Source organism: Cornus florida, unplaced genomic scaffold, assembly GCF_030987335.1.
Source record: "Cornus florida cultivar Cherokee Brave unplaced genomic scaffold, ASM3098733v1 CherokeeBrave_3.0.0_Hap2_Chr11, whole genome shotgun sequence".
Lineage (NCBI taxonomy): Eukaryota > Viridiplantae > Streptophyta > Magnoliopsida > Cornales > Cornaceae > Cornus > Cornus florida.
In genome coordinates this window covers 63,157,447-63,176,990 of record NW_026775581.1, presented here as the reverse complement: position 1 = coordinate 63,176,990, position 19,544 = coordinate 63,157,447, and the positions used below count along the sequence as shown (strand labels likewise).

Sequence of the window (19,544 nt, the reverse complement as noted above, 5' to 3'; positions counted from 1 at the left end):
TACAATATAATAATTTGTATATATTGGTATTGATATATAAATACAAAAGATGTTACTAATCAGAACCGACAATTAAAGAAGACTGGTACAGAGAGATTCAATCTTAACATCCAACAAGGAAGGAAAAAAAAAAAAAAAGTTTTCATGTCCATTTAATAACCTTTAATTCAAGGGTATGGATATATATGAAAAACAAAGGCGAACCAAAGAGAAAAGAAGCCACATGAAAAAGGGAAAAGGGAAAAGGGAAAAATAGAAAAGAAGGACAAAGAAAATTATAATTCTAAGTTGACAAACACTCAGTTGCTCCATCAGTTTGGCAGCCACAAAAACCTCTTAAGAGGAGAATTGAGATCTACCATCCACCACCGCAAGCAAATTACACCATTTTAAGCCTCTGAAATCACTGTGGATTCAACCGCAGCAAAACCAGCTCTTCTGCATTCAATAATTTATACAAAAATATTAATCCCTGAAAGATTTCTAAACTGCAAGTAGACAACTGAATTGACCAACAGCCACTAGAATCTTATGACTTCACACCCACATACAACTATACCTTCGGGGGATGCTTAGGTTTCTCCTTTTCTTCATAAACTTTCTCATCCTTTTCTGGTGGCGGGATCGCACTCTTAGTAATCCCACTGTTCCTCTTCTCATCTCTGGCCTTGCTAAATATGACAGTATATCCTTCGGCCGAGGCAGGGTTGTTTACATCCCACTCACCAAATTTTGGCAATGACCGACCTTTATCATGCTGCAGATAAAAACATCAGCTATAAGAAGTCATTCTTGCAAGGACATTCCAACATGAATGATAAAATTAGGACAGGTTTTTGCAGGAGAGCGTTGTTTAATGTAATAATAAGAAGTTGGGCTGATACAAATTCGAGTACGAGAGTTGTCACATTATGCAAAATAATGCCAAAGGTTAGGTATCTCCTATATTTCCCTCAAAGCACCCCACATAAGTAGGACCTAACCTTTTCTTAGATGCTTTTGCAGATATTAAATTTCTTAAAGAGACCAGTTCATTAATTGGAAGCTACACTTGACAGATAATAGATTATTGCCACTTTAAGCAGCCGGGAAAAAGAAAGAGAGAGAATTAATAGAGGTAATAAAAAACCTGAAGTTGAACATAGAATCAAGCAGCTATAAGTTTCAATTGGTGATTTGTTCAAATTAACAGATATCGATAACAAATTGACGTTGCTTTTCTCAAAAATCCAAATTATTTAATTAAAGCATATACCAAAGAACAATTTGTGAGGCGAGTTCGAGCCTCAGAGCAGCCACTTTGTGAAATACCAATCATTAGGTCTGTCTTGAGTCCTCCCTCCTCTGGACCTTTGCTATAGTGGGACCAAAACTCGGTAATATCCCTTATATATAGAAGTTACATGCTGCTTTAAGAGGGAGGTGATGCACTGTGTCCTTATATATATATAAGAACACAGTGCATCACCTCCCTCTTAAAGCAGCATGTAACTTCTAACAAGGAGCCATGCCTGTGTGTAAGTGTAGCCATGTTACACACATTTCAAGCACATGAACACTTAAAAATGTATAAGAGGACTCAATGAATATGTCCATAATTAAAACTAATTTCAAAATTTAGAACTTTTACTAACACCTTTTACACACTCCCCAACATACGGCCAATGTAATGGAAGACTTCTTGATAAGAGCCTTTTCCACTCCTGGAGGTAGGATGAAAACACCATTAATTGTCTAACTTTTTTATCTTTACAAAAGAAAAGAGAAAAGAATTTGATATATAAGGCACACGTCTCCTACAAGTCAGACATGCAAGGAACACATTTTAATTTAGAAAAGAATATAATTGTAAGATAAAAATATATATAATGAATATAAGTATACATTATATAATTAGGGGTAAGATGAAAAAAAATAAAACCCTCAATTATTCTCCATTTGTAAATAACCTCTGAAATTTTAGAAACTTCCAGAAACTATAATTTTTTTTTGCAAATAACCCATTTTCCATCATTCAGCTTGAAAAAATTACACTACCACCTTAAAAATGAGAATGAAAAAATTAAGTTAAAAAAAGTTTTTGTAAAAAAAAAAAAAAAAAAATTCCAAAATCTAGTTGAGACCTAGGATCTACTATTATAATTATCCACCAACTTTTTCCTGTTTGAATGCCAAAAATGAATCCATCCATATGTTTTCATGTGGGAGTAATTCAGTTCTAAAAAGGGCATATGATATCTGTCAACTTGCATCTTTCCATAGTATATAATTGTAAATATAGGATCATAGTAATTGGACAAACTTATATGTTTGTACCATATAATAAGTATGTATAAAATTAATATTTATCGATTGTCACATCCTTATCCTATTTTTATATATATTGTTATATATATATATATATATATATATATATATATATATATATTTTTTTTTGGAAATTCAAGCAAGTATATATAAATAGGGGAAACTGTACAGGTCCACAAGTAGGAGTTCTCCTAGCTTTTCTCTCTTCTTATAGATTACAGAAATCCAAATTTATTTAATAGAAATATATGATATCCACTTATCTCCTTTCACATAGCATCACCTTTCATACTGGAAGTTATCTGCCTGAAGTGGTTATTAAGTTGGAAATGTTTAAAATATTAATTATTGTAATGTAACCCCTTCTCCCTTCAATTAAAATGGGTCTGGATATATCCACAGCTCAGTTTGTACCATCTTTAAATGCCCTACGACGATACACCCCTGTTGTTAAGCAGACACACAAAACATTCACTCTCTTACTTACGACAAATGGAATGGGCTCAGCTCAATAACCGATAGAAGCTAAAAAGAAAGGACACCCACAATATCAGATTTAGAACAATATTGAGCAGGCAGCAGGGGAGGGGACTCTTAAAAAACGAGTAGCCACAAGAAAACAACAAAGAATATCAGGGAATGTAAGGGAATCTTTATTCCTTATTGTTTTGGATAGACGCTTCTGGGCTCAACCCTAGGAAGAGCTGACTTAGGGCTAGCATCAGACACGCAGATACCTTCAGACGGCTTTCAGACACCTACGGAGCTAGAAAGGGGGGAGAGGAAAAAACACCCACACACAGCACTTCTATCTAATGACCGCTAGAGCAGCACTGGCGAAGAGAACGAGGCCACTAACACACCCTACCCTGAAGACCCCTATCGAGGCCCTGAAGATAAGGAGAGTCGACGAGTGGGAGAAACCCTCTAAGAAGCATGGGGCGAAGCAGCAAGCAAAGGACGTTGATGAAGTACTCTCTCTCTCTCTCTCTCTTCTACTTTTTAGTGTAAGTACGATATCTCAATGGGATGTGTCTGATATGTACGGTTGAACATGCATCTAACAAGCATATACGATAACTAATACATATAACATTTACCATGTCCATATTTTATAATAGTGCCTATGTTAAATGTTCTATGACGTATATAAATACACCACTGTATCCTAAATAATGAAAGAAGCATGCTGCAGAAAATAATTTTTTTGTCATGTTTCTATGTCCTTGGGATTGTGGATTGATAAGTTAAATGCCAAGACACACTTCCATCCCACAAACATATGTCAAAAGTTCATATAAAATAGAACTAGAAATAACAAATAAAGAAAATTAGTAAGCATCAATGGAGCAATAATAATGTTAACTATGCCAGGAAAGAACATCATGTGCTAGACTAATTTTTTTTTTCCTAGTTTATACCCCCCCCCCCCCCCCCCCCCCTCTCTCTCGTTTGCACCTAGCAGGAATAGATCATGAGACCTGATGCTTCATGAGGCACCAGGGCCCAAGTCTTTTCCAACTAGGCCAACCCCTTCGGGTTATGTGCTAGACTATTCCCATTTTAAAAAATAAATAAATAAAAAAAAAAAAGGTTTAACAATCATCATAAATAGAAAATAATTTTGGTTGAATAAGAAATCTGATACTACCCAACCTAGTGTCACAATATGCATACAAGGTATAGTTATCAAGATATAGTGATAAGTATCACCATTAGGCTTTCTCTACTCCTTTCCTCTCCACTCCTTTCACATGCACACTATCCACGTTTCTAACCCCCTTCCAAAATCCCCATCTCAGGATGTAGGTCAGTGCATACTAGGCTAACATACATTGAAAGGGAAGATTTTACATGAAATTTAATGAATAGAGTCACTAAGTAGTCCAATGGCTTTGCCAATGCTTCCAATTTTAGCAATTCTTTCGCATCCCTTGGACGTTCACAAAACAAAGGGCTCCAAGCTGAAAATATTCTCAACCAAAACAAAGATGCAAATATTACTTGTAAGAATTTATTTTGTAAAGAATATTCACAAATCAAAGCCCTTGATTTTATAATTGTCTACAAAGAAATGCTAAAGAACATCTAGGGGGCTGCTTGCTTGATGTAATAGAAAATTGTTCAGGTTGTCAAGCATAAGAACTTCAATTCGAGTACAAGAGCATCCACTTTGTGTGATACAAAAAAAGAAAGAAAAAAAAGAATATCCGTCTTTATCTTGTCATATTGGATAGAACAACACTATGTAATGACCTTTTATAGAAATCAATTGCCACAATGATAGTGGTCAACGCAACTTCTAAGAATCAATTAAATTTAATTACTCTGAACGCCCCTAACGTTTATCTTTATTAGCCACAAATTAACACTGAAACCCCTGGTAGAGTTAACAATGGTTAGAAGTGCTAACTTTAACTGTGAATTTACCCGAGTAACTTCAATTTTAACACAGCAATATAAAATGTAATGCTAATGTAAGCAAGCCACATTGGGGTAAATTCACTTTATTCCATCTGTCTCCTCCCTCCATTCTCTCTCTCTCACTGCCACAACCACCATCTCCGCCACCACGACCGCAACAGCCATAGCCGCCACCACTACTACCTTCATCTCTCTTCCTCCACCACCACCATCACCGTTTCTCTTTCGAAGGCAAGAATTGCTTCATCTACTGACGAATTTGATGATTTCAAAGGTGGAGAAACCGACCCAAATCTGATTTCTGCTCCAAGTCCTTGCTGCCAACCATCACTGCCACCATTGCTGCAGCTCAAACAGGCCAAGCCCAGAGCCACAACCACCAAGACCTACCAAATCTACCATTGGGACTCCAATACTTCTAGATTGGTGTGGAGTGTATGCGTGTGTATGTTTAGAAGAGTGTTGAACTGATTCAAGATTTCATATTGATTACTAGGTCAAGTTATGTGGCTAGTGCCTCAGTTCCATCAGTATCCCAAAGCCCAAATAGCAAGAGGAGAAAACTAGACACACCATCTCAAGTGGACTACAAGTAATGAAATGTGAATTTTTTTCCTTCACACTCGAGTCCAATCAGTTTGGTGGAATGGGAGTTTTGGTATGGTTTTGAAAGAGGCCCATGCTTTTAGCATGAAAAGAAGTTACCTGTTAAGGTACCTTGTAGAATTTTGAGTTTGAATGATGGGTTCATCGTGTATATGCGTGTATGTATAGGCATATAGGTGGGCTTGGTGTTTCGATTCTTTGAGATTTTTTATTGAATTTTTGGTTGATTTTGGTTACATCTGACATTAACTGATGGCCAAATATGATTCTAGTGGATTAGCATATGAATCTGGTTCAGATTGATCATGTGATTCATCATGTATACGCAAGCATGTGTACGTGTACAGATCGGTTTCAAGTTTTATTTCTTTGCCGTATATTATTTTATATTTACTTTAAATATGAGTTCAAATGGATTAGAATATTAATTTGGCTCAGATTGATCATGAAGAACAAGAAATGACGACCACGGAGAGAAGAGAGAAATGACTAAGAAAGAGATACAAAAGAAAAGAGATGGACGAGAGAGATAGTAGAGAGAGGAACGATAGATGTATAGACAGAAATAACGAAGGTTTAATTTCATATTTCACTACAAGAAATGATAGTTTTGACATTTCATTTTTTTTACCTATCTGACTTTTAAGAGACTAATGGTCAACTAAACGGCAGGGGTCGTCTGGGTGGAGTCAACCAAACCTCAGGGGAGGTTGAATCAACATTTTCACCTAGTTTAATCTATGGGTAATAAAGATCTCAGGGGAGGTCAAAATAATTTGACCATTAAATAATTATCTCACATAATATTTTTTTATCTTTTCCTTTTCAATTAATAATAATAAGTTGTGACTCAAGGCCCAAATAATATGATAAAACGAAGACCAATACTTGTCCAAATATTCTAATTAAGACAATTATTTCATATTTTTCCTCTTATTTTTGACCGCAACAATTCTTCTAATTTGCTTCAAACTAGTCAGCTAGTTTAACCTTTAACGATTAATTAAGGATACCCATTTCTTCATTTCTACTAGTATGAGCTCCAACTTTGTTTACTCGTCATTTTTCATTGTCTTTTGGTTGGTAATATTTTCAATCACCCCCTCTCTAAAATTCAGTAGGTTTGTCAGAAACCAATCAATCTCTAATTTATACAAATCTTAATAGTCATTCTTCTTCTTTTTTTTTTTTTTTTTTTTTTTTTTTTTTTTTTTTTTTTTTTTCATTTTCCCCATGTAATAGGCCTTGCTAGAGGTCCTTTCATAGTAAAGTGGCTGAGGCATTTTAAAGTATCCTTTTTCTTTTCATATGTATAAATTGAATCCGTTCACATAATGTATGATCATTAATAAATGATGATTCCAAAACTTATTTCATATTAAGTTTTACATATATAGTGTTACACACAATCATAGTTGGTAATATGAAAATTAAATGGTTTTTATGCTAATGTCTTATTTCTATGATAGTAAATATGCTATAAAACTATTAGGAAGGACTTTTGGATATTTATGTGCACCAACTATTTCTCCTAGTTTTTTCTGTATTTTTAACAAGGTTTAGGCTTCTTCATAAGATATTTTCAAGGATTTCTTGAGTTGTACAAATATTGTTAGACGTTATTATTCTCATTTAAGGGGCACTGCTTGGTGCATTAATGGTAAAAACTCAGGATGTCAAGCTCGAAAACAAATTAAAATCCCAAGAATAGTCCTTTGTGTAGATGATTTCAAAATTCACTCTATCCCTCCCAACACCCTTGATTAATGAGGACCACACTAAGTTCTGACTTTATCTTCTTTTAAATTATTTTTTTTATTCGTAGATTATTGAATTGATCATTATACCCCTTCACCAATCCAATATAGGATCTCAATTTCAACATACTTGTGTAAACAAGAAGCTAACTTTCCTTAATGAACAACATAATTAGAGAGGCCAAAGGACTACCAGCAAAATTACATAAGGTGCAATCAATAATATTTGTAAAAAGAGGGAGAAAGGGAGGGCAGTGTAATAGAAGACAAGAGATGGAGAGATCATTGAAACTAACATGGGATGAATTAACAAGCAAAGACCTTCATAAGTTAGATATAAGAGAGGAGACATAGCTTATAACAGAAAAGAATGAAAGAAGAGAATTCATGTTGACCCCATAAGTAGGATAAATGAAGATGATAATGATGATAATTAACATTTCTATGAGTTTTCTCTAAGTACATCTCAGTACATCACATTTGGGGTTCATAATATACCACATCAAATTGCCCCTACAAGAAACTCAATTAGAAAACCATTAAAGTAACATTTGAAATTTTGGTTATAATTTATGGTTGCTTTTTTTTTTTTTTTCCCTCACTGAAACTAATTTTTAAGAGTTTTCACCAACCAATATTCAATAGGCTTAGTGGTTGGGACAACACCCAATATAGTTTGAACCATTAATAATGTCTAAAAAAGGTATATGCCCAAGGAAAAAAGTTTTTATTAAATGTTTGAATCACTTTCAAGCAGAAAAAAACATACGGGTAAAAGAATAAGTGGTATTATTAACAATCATAATTTTGTGGTTCTATAGACATTTCAAATTGCTCTAGCACTTTGCCATGTTTATGGCACTAATAAAGCCTTTATTCAAAGAAATTGTGTCCCAAGAAAATTATAGAAAAAAAAAGTAGATACTTCATTGTCTTTAAAATACTAAACATCACATTCCTAGAAACTTACGAGTGAAACATGATAATATAAAAGTATTTCTTAAAATCAACCAAGCAACATCTCTTCCAAAACTCCACAATAACTACCTTTGGGAAAACAATTAGAACAGATGCTGAAGGCAAAAGAAGGCAATGCCTATATATACAAGTATGCTACTTATAATCAAAAGTTGTTTCTTATAATATGGTAAAAAGGGAAATAATCAAAACACACTTTGTGAACTTAATGAAAGAGGTGGTGGGATCATAAATTGTACCTTTAGTATTAATAGTGGATATAGTGTATGTAAAATAAAGGTGCGTGGTGGTGTGACTAAGGGGATCTACTGTTATTTCCTGTAATTCATTCCAAACATGAGCTACCCATTTTTCTTCCTTTTCATTTTTTTATTTCCATTTTTTTTATTGTCATGGGTCAATTTTCCACACAACAGAATGAAATATAAACGAAGCAGGAATACTAATAAACTCGGCGCACTTGAATATGCAGTGGGGAAGGAAAGAAAAGTATAATATTAGATATAACAATAACCAAACGTTTTTCCAATTATTTAGGGTTGGCTACATGAATCCCATGTTTCCATTCCGCTGTATCTAAAGACATAGCCTCAATTTATCCACATGCTATCATATCTTTCTTTAATAACTCTACCCACGTTAACTTTGGTCTTCCTCTTCCCCTAGTACCATTCTCAATGTGAACTATACCACATTTTATTCTAACCGGCACGCTTAAAGATCTTGTTTGCACATGTCCAAACCATCTAAACCTATTTTCTCTCATTTTATTCCCAATCTCCAACCATATCCCGAATGTGATCATTTCTAGTCTTACCACACTATAATATTAGATAGGAGCAGAAAAAGAAAGGAAGGGTGAGGATTGTCACGACCCGCCCCAACCCGTGTAGATATTATCCGCTTTGCAAACTCTCCTCTTGTTGCCCACGATTTTCCTCAAAACGGTTAAGGGGTGTCCACACATATAAATGTCAGGAGCTTCTCCCTAGGCAATGTGGGATATCACAATCAACCTGTCTTGGGACCTAGCACCCTCACTCGCCTGATCCACATGGGCTTGTGCAACCACACACACCCCCCTCCAATTTCTAGCCGGGGATTCCTCTGATACCATTTGTCACGCCCCACCCCAAGCTATGTAGATATTGTCTACTTTACACATTCTCCTCTCAATGCTCACGATTTTCCTCAAAAAGCGTGTACATGCTTAAGGGGTGGCCACACATATAAAAGTCAAGAACTTCTCCCCTAGGCAATGTGGGATGTCACAAGATGGTGCTAATACGTTACATATTTAAATAACTACGGAAGGAAAAGAAATGTTATATTAATTGAGTGAAGTGCAAAATACAAGGACAAAACAAATAATCCATTATTCCGTTACCTTCCCTTTGAAATCAGCCGAGTTTTATTAGGATAAAAAAGGTTACAATTCAAGGGGTTATTAACTAGTAATCCTTCTCCCTCCTTTTCCTTTTTGTTTCCTTGTTATTTTTTAAACCAAACATGAGATAAAGTCCATCCAACTCCCTTGATTGAAACACAGTCTAAAAAACATGATGCAACCACCAAAATTCAAAAAATAGGATATGATATGGCAAACGAAGCTCGCAAAACTATTATTAAAATTCATGTGAAACTTGACATATGATAAGACAACAAAAATGTCAGATCAATCGGTAGATAAACCTAATCAATTAATGCAACAGGATCCTACCTGATAAGGAAAGGAAAAAAGAAAAAGAAAAAAACTAAACACAAAATTAAGCATACATAAAGAACCCACCCCTAGTTGCTAGTTGCTTCCAAAATTCAACAAGCCTTTGCTGCACCAGACAAAAGTATTTAAAGCCAAGAGCTATCAAAACGACCCCCAAAATTTTCTCCTACCATCTTCCAAAGCCCAACAATCAAAACATTCAAATTAAAAACCCTTCAATGAACAATTCCCAAAAAACCCAAAATCCAAAATTAAGTGAATAAACAGATTTCTACTAACCCTCTATGTAATTATAATACAACCAACACAAATAAGATTATAACAAAAACTTAAAGGTAACAATTGGGTGTTCAGCATTTTGTAAAAAAAGATCATTACCCATGTTCCCCTAAGGAAATCCCACAACAACCTGGACAAAATAGGGTTCTACCGCGAAACCATTGATGTATGAACCTAATCTTTCGTAATATAATCATAAATTTTACAATGTTTTCTGCCCTGAAATCATATATTCGTCTAAAACAAACATATATTCGCCTCTTGACTAATGTGTGTGTACACACACAGAAATATATATATATATATATATAATCAGAGAGAATGGTGATGAAAATGAGGGAAAATAAGAATAAAAAAAGGTGAAGGATTGTACCGTCGACATGATAGAGGATCGCAGGAGTCTCCAACCCCAGGAACAAAAGGAGGACCGACCGGAAGTTTAGAGAGAGAGAATGAGAGAATGAAACGGTTATTAGTTTGTTTGGTAATGAGGTAGACACGTTTTTCTTTTTTGGTATATTGCTATTGTACGCCTCACGCGTTTTTCGCTCCATTTATTTAGTCAAAGCAAAGCTTTATCGGTCGTTGGATCAAGAGACATTTTCTAATAGTTTTTAAATCTAAGGGCTGAGAAGGGATGCAAATAATTTTTAGCAAAAATAAACATTTTTTGTACTTAACCAAGCCATTCCAATTTAGATAGTAAATTCATGTATAGTGCGTGTTTCATACACGTAACGGGTACAGACATCAAAATAAATTTATACGGAGTATTTTTAAGTCGGAACTCTATATAATTTGAAACCTTTAGCAAAAAAGAAAAAGTGATATTTTAAAATATATTATATTAATATCAAATAATAATAATATAATTAATCTTTCTTATTTTTTAAGGTGTAAAGTTACTAATTATATTATTGTATTCAAGTGTTTTTATTTTTTTATTTTTTTTATTTTTTTTTATTTTGAGTATATAATATAAACACTCCAATAGATATATACTCAACTATTAAAAGTAAAATACATATATATTTTATATATTTGAAATTTTATGATGTACTGAAAGTTGTATTGCTGTGAATTCATCCTACAACAGTTGATAGGTTTGTATTTTCCCCTTTAATCTTGAATAAAATTGTTGGTCTTTTGCAAAAATAATAATAATAATAATAATAATAATAATAATAATAATAATACAATTGGTGTAATGATAGAAGAGAAAAAAGACAAGAAAAAAAATCCGTAAAATGAGGGGGAGGAAAAAAAAAAAAAGTCAGCTAAGGATATAACTAAGGAAAAATTATGTTTAAGGAGTCCTAAATTACAAAGTAATTTGATTGAATTAGTCAAAATAATTACACATGAATCGAAAATAATTATTTAAGTTATAAATGCCCTCAACCTCTTATTCCTAAAATACCAAATTGTCCTTCTAATATAAAATAATACCTTCAATCAATATAAGCTTTACAATTGAAGGACGGTTTGCACCAGTGAAAAAAATTCAAGAGATCATTGACTTTTTGTCTCACGGGAAGAAATTGAATTCATTGCAACAAGTTACAAAGCTACATTTTTTTTACATGGTATACTCTCTCAATATATAGACATATATATTGAGATTACATGTTACGCATATAGTTTTGGGTCTTCTTTTATCTGTAGAATAATATGTTCATTTTCTAGAACAAAAGGGTTTGATGGTCTGTTTTGCTGTGAAATTGTGTGCAAATCAATTGCTCAGTTAAATGCCCAATTGAAGAAATTATAATGAGAGAAATTGATTTCATGAGGCAATAGCTCTTTTCATGGCTTTATAGTAAATCCAAATAGAGCTTATGATTATATAGTCAACCAGAACAACAAAGTCAAAGATAATCACTAACAAGAACAGGTATTTGTCCGAATGCCTGTATTTTATTTCATTTTTTTGTCTTGCTAGGAACGTGAAGCAATATATTAAAAATCAATCCCATTTATTTGCCTAGTTTAATGTGGAAAGGAATGTTTAAGGAATTTGAGAGAATAATTTGTTAAAAAAAATTGTAAAACATAATTAACATGCCATTGAAAATGTGAAACAAACTAGCCATGAGCTTGTGATATATTGTCTATCAGATATTCCAACTTAAGTTTTGGAGAACCTTGATTCTAGGTAACTGTTCAAGTCTCTCTCTCTCTCTCTCTCTCTCTCTCTCTCTATATTCTGTTAATTTGTTGTCTAACAGTCGGGTTGAGATTTCTCGAGTACAAAAGAATGAAGTTAAGAACAAGAACTTCACAAGAAAAGGTATAAAGGCAACTAATGAGAAAGAAACAATTCATATCCCTCAAATATTCACAAAAAAGAGGGAAACACTGTCAATGTATTTTACCCGATGCATCGATACATGTACCAGCAACAACGGGGAAAACACAAGCGGATATGATACAAAAAGATTTGCAGTTCAGATATACAATCTCTATAGGGTTGCAACCGTAGCCCCTCTCTCCCCGAACGAAAAGACAATAATCAGACTTCAACATTTGCTTTGTTTCCAGTAAGGAATATACAATCTCTACAAGGTTGAAACCGTAGCCCTTCTTTCCCAAAACAAAAAGACGATGATCAGGACTCAACGTTAGCCTTGTTCCCAGCAAGGATGATGGAGATCTCCAGTCCGCGGCTAAATGCTTGGTTAAACAGTAGGCGAGACTGGAAGGTGGAAACAAAGGGGAACCAAGAAAGCAGTGCAATGGGAGCAAAGATTAACACACCCATTCCAGCATCATACATCCTGGCAAACTCCCGCACTGACTCCCATAAGCCTAGGCTCCGTATTAATTTCTTCCATGAGATTGCTATCTGTATCAGAAAATAAAAATAGGTTTTAGTGGATGTTACTGAAGCAGATTCCGGGAAATAATAATAATAATAATAAAAAGCAGGATTTCATCATTAACAGCACAATCTTACGCTGGATAAACTAGGTCCTTTTTAATTTTTTAGGCATCCAAGTTTGTTCAAAAGTTGCTGAGCAGTTGTAAAAACAGGGGGTAAAAAAACAAGAACAAAGAAAAACAAACATTTCAAGAGACCGCCCATCAACATAGGGGCAAAGGCAGAAGAAGTAAACTCCAAAAATAGCCAAATTGATGCAATCATTCCATCTACGCATCCTGTTCTGTGCTCTTGTGATTAATGAACCAGGTAGAATTATTAACTAACAGTATTTGATTGGTAAGGTAGATGAAATGCTACAATGAAGGTGTACCACATACTGCAAATATTCTTCTACATAAATCTGTCATTACCACTACTCCCAAGCACATGAGAGCGTCTCCTAATGGCTCACTTTTTCTTTTTAAAAGTATTATTCAGTGTCATTCAATCTCTTTTTCACATAAGTATCTGATTACATGCGATTTATGGAATATGTATATGTAAACAAGTGTGCATGCTATTAACTCACACATAAAATGGCCCATCCAGTAGGAATAAATGCAAGGATGCTAGCAAATAAGTCTGCAATTGATAGGCTAGTAAAGGCAATAACGAGGCAAAGGGCTGCAACAAGTCCCAAGGATGCGACTCCTTGAATGAATCGGATCATGAGCTGGAAGCTGGTGGATTTTTTTGGGCTAAAGGTGAATATCTGCAGGACCATACAAGATTGAACACATTAAACATAGTATTGACAGCAAAACTCAAGCAGTCAAAGCTTAGGAAAAAAGAAAATCAATCCGAACCCAAAGCTAATACAAACCTTAAATATCATAACAATTGCAATCAATACAGCCCAGGAGAAGCCATAAATCTGAAAAAAGGCACAATGTCAACATCAAGAAGAAAGAAAGACTATGAATTTGATACACATATGTATTGCAATTATATAATAACCGTACTCAAATATAACCAAAATGTAATATATGTAAGCTATCAAGAAAAAGGAAAAGAATATATCTGTAACCAAACAATTACAGTATGGGCAAAATCCAGTTTCTAATTCACAGAATAGTTTCTTTCAGAATTTCAGAACTATGGGGTTACAAGAGATACAATATTGCCATTGACATTGATTCAACATACCTTAATCTATTCATCTGTCATTCATGGAGTAACTAAAGCAACAGGTTGGTAGCAAAAAATCACTTCTTTTATAATGGAGTTAAGATTACAATGATTCATAAATTTTGAAAGTTCATAAATTTTGCTTTTGTGTCCTCATGTGGCAAGATTGCACTAGTACACAGGGATGATATACAAGCAAAAATGGGCTTCAGCTGGAAAGATGGAACTGACTAATGGCTGGACTGCTATGACATCATAATATGGCTCTAGATCTACTGTCAAATACAGTGGCATCACATTTACAGGGCCTGAGAAAGTTGTACTGGTAAGATCACAAAAACAATGCAAAGGGCAATTCTTTTTTCCAGTATGGAGAAAGTTGGAGCTCTTATTTCTTTTTCTTTTCTTTTCTTTTTTTCAGGGGGGTGGGGGCTGTCCTTGGGTTGGCAGATTTAACAGTAACGTGTCACTCCATTTTTCTTTTTTCACTGTTGGAGCTGTTATCTTCCTTCTTCCCCCTCCCCCTTTACAGGGAGATGGGAGCTGTCCATGGGTTTGGCAGATTTATAATGTTCTTTCTAACAATCAGCGTCCCCCTCCTTTGTCTGCACTATATCACAAGATGGATTGACACACTATCATGCTCTCCTTTCCTCACATCTCTCTCTTCACATTCCCAAAAGTGTGTCAGGTAGGTACCACCGCACGCACTGAAACTGACTACTTCACATTTTCTCTTGCTAACAGATAAGAAATTGCAGGTTTTGTTTTTTGTTGTTGTTGTTCAGGGAATGTACGGTTACACTAGGAAATGTTGGCTTAATAAATCAGTAGCTGAAATGAACAAGAGAAACTGCCAGCTTTAAACATCATGCTTCACAGATTTGCTAGGACAAGTATCAAAAGTCGCATGTAGCTCCAGTACCAAGGCTGGTAATGTCGCTGGGCAATTCAGCATATAGCAGTCTTAATATATACAGGAGATTCCATAAGGATAATCATATCAACAGTACTGGCATGATAAACCCTGATAATTACCACAAGTAATACCGTAGGCCAGAAAACCCCTTTACATACACTAGTTCTAACTAGGAAAAATATAGAGACCTGTCAGAAAAGCAGTATAAGAACAAAAAGTATACCGCAAGTGATGTGTCCTTTCCAGTAAGATGGAGTTTGTACACAATGCCATATTGAAATATGAGAAACCTCAGGCTTAAAATTGTTTCCAGTATCCGACCTCTCAAAGTATGGATATGAATCTGTAAGACAGAGAGAGTAACTCTTTCAACAAATATGGTAACTGAGAAGGCAACAAGCAATAAGTGCAGATTTCCCCATCTTACATGATATAACCTTCTCATAATAACATGTGCTGGCATATAAGCCTAAACTTTTGCGAAGAGCTAAAAATTGCATGCAATAAAGCAATGACTTAAACCCTCCCACCCCCTCCCCCCCCCCCCCCCCAACAAAAAAAAAAAAAGGAAAAGAAAAAAAGAAGGAAGATTAAGGTAAAATCAGATTTAAAAACAGAGGATAGAAAAATCCAGGCCTGGCAAAGTATTTCATGGGGACAAAGTAGTAGTAAAAGGCTGTAGCAATGAGAAAGTAAGATGTTGCAGATTATAAATTTAGAACACTACTAAACATAAGGAAATTGAATACTTCTGTAGGTCTAAAAATTAAGGGAAAAATAGTTATAATGGCATTTAAGCGAATGAGTAAGTAACGCAGAATCAATCATCATTTCAGTAGCATTTAATTTAAGAACATGGTTATGTAGTAATAATAAACCTGCTCTTCATCCCACCAAGATTCCCAGCTATTGTCTCCCTTAACTCCAACTCCACCTTTATACAAAAGCCAATCAGTCCAATCTTCGAAATCCTCCACAGTTCTGTATATTGAAATGCATAATTAAGAGTAATAGAAAAATTAATACAAAAATTAAAAAAAATAAAAAATAAAAAACAATACACAACCGAAATAACTTACTTTTGCCACTCAAAACCGGAGGGGTTAAAGATATAAGGGGCAAAGAGCCACGAGATAACAAGGAACCAACTGCTAAGAGTAAGCAGGATAAATGAAGCAGCACCCCCCTTCGAGTACCCATATGCAATGTAAACAATAAGGAGCAGTGCCACTTCCAGCCTGTGGAAAAATTAATTTAAACCAAATAAGTTATGTAACTTTGATAATACTCTCACCCCTCCCATTGCTCCCAATCAAAATAAAATAAGAAAAAACTTGATCCATTTCCAAGCAAAAACACTCACGCCTTAACAAAATGACTTCTTGAGTAAAGCCTGTAATTCTCAGCAAACTTGATGTGACGGACAACAAAGCCTCTACCTGTTGCTCTGTACTGTTGATGATATTTCACATTGCATATATAACCAATTAATTTCAAAATATTAAACAAGAATTAAGCTTCTTAAACGCATACGTTTGAAAAGAGTAACATACTTTTGCACCGCCGTGAAGGATAGTACGTCCAAAATAATGAGTTCTAGTTCCTAGTGAGAAGGTGAAGAAGACAGAACATAGCTGCAGCTGCATTGTAATGAAACTGAAAACAGCCTGCAAATACATAACATTGAAGATAAAGAATGACAGAAATATGCACTAGTGAAAGAATAAAACCACTCCAGTAACAGTTTCATCAGAAAGTATCTACAGTAAGATAACCAAAAAAGAGTTACATGTTTGACAACGAATAAGAAACAAACAAAAGCCTTAGCATACCCACCAAGTCATAGATAAAATTAAGAAGCAAAATGTCATTAAAATCATCACCCGCAGTAAGAAAAGTTAACCATAAGAATCTAGCAAAAAAGATAAGCTAAAAAAATCAGATTGAAAATCATGACTGGTAAAATTAGATGGACCAACCTTAAGCAACCCCATTTCAAGTATGAAACCCATTATCATTGGGACAGCAGTAAAAACTCCAATCTGGACCAAAAATTGAGCATTTAGAACCGCATCCAGTGAAGTGTTACGCAAAATTTTAGCCTCCCGTGAAATTTGATAATCAAGTCCAGAGAAAGCCTGAAATATTAAGAAACAAGCTGCATAATGGAAGATATCTAAAATGGAACTCTCCTAATTATAGCACTGAAGGGGAAATATATATATATATATATACAGAGCACCAAACAAAAGAAAAAGTTTACTATGTGTAGGCTAAATACACATGAATGTCTCAATTTAATCATTAGAGGTTATCAGAAAACTAAAGCAACTAGACACAAAAGAAGCACATACAACATAAATTTCACCGATCCAGCACCGATCCATACTGCAATATTTAATTAAGTACCCTGATATTATTCAACAACAACAATCAAGCCTTTTTCATAACAACTTGGGTTGGCTACATGAATCCTATGTTTTTATTCCTCTCTATTTAAAGCCATAACTTCAGCCAATCCACGTGCTATCATATTGTTCCTGACTAGCTCTACCCCTTTGGCCTTCCTCTTCCCCTAGTATTACCCTCAATGTGACCTATGCCACTTTTCCTAACTGGCGCACGTAAAGGTCTCCATTCCACACATGTCCAAACCATACCCTGATGTTATTCACATATAACAAAAATTGCAATTGGTTGTTACATATTTTGTTTTCTACTATATTTTGAATTTAGAATTGGACAAAACCCCTTGCACAAGGACAAAACTGAAATCCTTCTCAATTTCTTCTCTCAAACTCCAATTTTAGAACATCGATTAATTATTTTTTCTTACATATACATAAGCTAGTAAGCTGTACAAACACAAGATACAAACATATCTCCACGCGAACATCAATTAAGAAAAGATCAAAGTGAAAATGAAAAAGGGAAACAGGTAAATGAACTTGTCAATTATAAATATGTTTCGAAATTCTAAAACAAACAAATAAGTTTGTAATTCTAGGAGGTGCACGATGTAGTGCAGGATTATATCTAGTTAGAAAACATACATGCATGTGCAGCACACAAGATTTTCCAGAAAACGTGATAAGAGGAATTTTGGTGGCAAGCATATCATAATGCCAACCTTCCAAATTCTTGTGACAAAACAAGTCATAATTTTTCCAATATTGTCTTTGAGTTATGCCAGCAAAATGAAACTTAAAGCTTGGTCACCAAGTAATCAACTAGTTAAACAAAATGGTGCCTCCAATAGCGGCAAGGTCACTTAAAGGCTGTCTATTCATTCTGACAACATCCATCATATAAATAATTCACAACTGTATGAAGAAGCAGCAATCATATATAGTAAAACCCACAAGACAATTTCCTTGTGAAAAAGAAGTGACCGGAGGAAGAAGGCAAAATTGAAGTATGTAAAATTACCAGGTATGCCCTTCCATATAAGAAAACATATACTGTAAGAACTGTCATCTGAAATAGAAACAAACTGTTAATAGAGAAAATTCAGCAAGGCATTTCCTGAAAACATCAAATTCAATTGAATCATACAGGAAGAGCGACGAGTTAAGGAAAATGTCACACCATTGTGCACACATAGTAACCGACAGTTGTGAAGTAGAAAGAGAGCATCCTAAAGAAGTCAAAAAGTTGTCCAATCCTGTAAACATCCCTGCTCAGAACTTGCTCCCCATTTCCACCGGCTACTTTACCTTCAAATAGAGCAATTTGGTTTAACCCAACATCTCTTCCTTTTCCAACCTGTATTAAGAAGAAGGCTGTCAAGTAACTAATAAGATATATGCTTCCAACAAAAACATACATGAATTACTATAACAAACCTGAATGTACTCATGGTGCGTAATGTTACCCTGTCTCAATGTGGAATTGAACCCTGCAGCAATTTTATGTATTTAAGAAAACTTTACAAACAGGATACATGAACGCATTAAATCATATTAAAATAAAGCCAAATTTGCCAAGGAAAAGTCATTTGGGACAAGTCACTTTTCTAACATCTCCAAATTGTCAAGATTTATTTATTTATTTATTTTATCAGTAAGTTCTAACTTGTAGTTTTGAACTGAAAGTGCCACATATTCCAGTCCTCTGTCCAGACCAATTATGAAATATAAACAAAGATTCTTGGACACATGCTTGCACATATTGCATATTACAAGGAAACTAAAGAAATCACATCTATGAAATCCTAGTACTACAATAAGCATAATATATATTCATTTTACGATAGCAACCCGATCACACAGTATGCTAAAAACTTTTAAGCCTTCTTGCCTGGGGAGGACAGGACAATCAATGAGAATGGCCCCCTCAAAAATTTTCAAAAAACCCCTAATCCCCTATGTATTGGCCCCCCTCTTATATAAGTTTGAAAAAACTTGACATATGGCCTCCGAAACCAAAATCCACATAAAGTTTTAATTTTGGGATTTTTAGTCTTTCTGAAGAGAACAAAAATTTAAGAAAGATGAGAGT

The 19,544-nt window shown here is 34.6% G+C and overlaps 2 protein-coding genes across 4 annotated transcripts in view; both read right to left on the bottom strand.

Moving 5' to 3' along the window:
* On the bottom strand, positions 1-10,599 carry LOC132284408 (protein NOI4-like). 2 transcript variants are annotated; one of them, XM_059786525.1, is made up of 3 exons: positions 10,448-10,599; positions 560-757; positions 1-438 (listed from the first exon to the last, which is right to left on the bottom strand). In XM_059786525.1, the coding sequence occupies exons 1-3, from the start codon at positions 10,454-10,456 to the stop codon at positions 415-417; spliced, it is 231 nt and encodes a 76-aa protein (XP_059642508.1). In that variant the 5' UTR covers positions 10,457-10,599; the 3' UTR covers positions 1-414. The 2 variants fall into 2 exon arrangements, with proteins under 2 accessions (XP_059642508.1, XP_059642507.1); XM_059786524.1 differs by lacking the exon at positions 10,448-10,599 and adding an exon at positions 1,256-1,373.
* Positions 10,600-12,351: 1,752 nt separating this feature from the next.
* The window catches only part of LOC132286344 (callose synthase 10), a 110,841-nt gene continuing 103,648 nt past the window's right edge, over positions 12,352-19,544 (bottom strand). For both annotated transcript variants that reach the window (XM_059788667.1, XM_059788666.1), the window contains exons 40-51: positions 18,890-18,942; positions 18,633-18,809; positions 18,474-18,521; positions 17,024-17,182; positions 16,598-16,711; positions 16,408-16,496; positions 16,124-16,282; positions 15,923-16,025; positions 15,268-15,387; positions 13,821-13,871; positions 13,527-13,709; positions 12,352-12,919 (exon numbers count right to left, since the gene is read on the bottom strand). In XM_059788667.1, the coding sequence (XP_059644650.1) occupies positions 12,683-12,919; positions 13,527-13,709; positions 13,821-13,871; positions 15,268-15,387; positions 15,923-16,025; positions 16,124-16,282; positions 16,408-16,496; positions 16,598-16,711; positions 17,024-17,182; positions 18,474-18,521; positions 18,633-18,809; positions 18,890-18,942 (1,493 nt within the window). In that variant the 3' untranslated portion in view covers positions 12,352-12,682. The remainder of the gene's footprint in view (positions 12,920-13,526; positions 13,710-13,820; positions 13,872-15,267; positions 15,388-15,922; positions 16,026-16,123; positions 16,283-16,407; positions 16,497-16,597; positions 16,712-17,023; positions 17,183-18,473; positions 18,522-18,632; positions 18,810-18,889; positions 18,943-19,544) is intronic.

Bases quoted from the DNA above. Each gene is read 5' to 3' on its own strand.
- LOC132284408 (XM_059786524.1), bottom strand. From the start codon at position 1,318: ATGATTGGTATTTCACAAAGTGGCTGCTCTGAGGCTCGAACTCGCCTC. The intron at 758-1,255 runs GTATATGCTTTA...TTTTATCTGCAG, and splicing joins GCCTCACAAATTGTTCTTTG to CATGATAAAGGTCGGTCATT. The intron at 439-559 runs GTATAGTTGTAT...TATTGAATGCAG, and splicing joins AACCTAAGCATCCCCCGAAG to AAGAGCTGGTTTTGCTGCGG.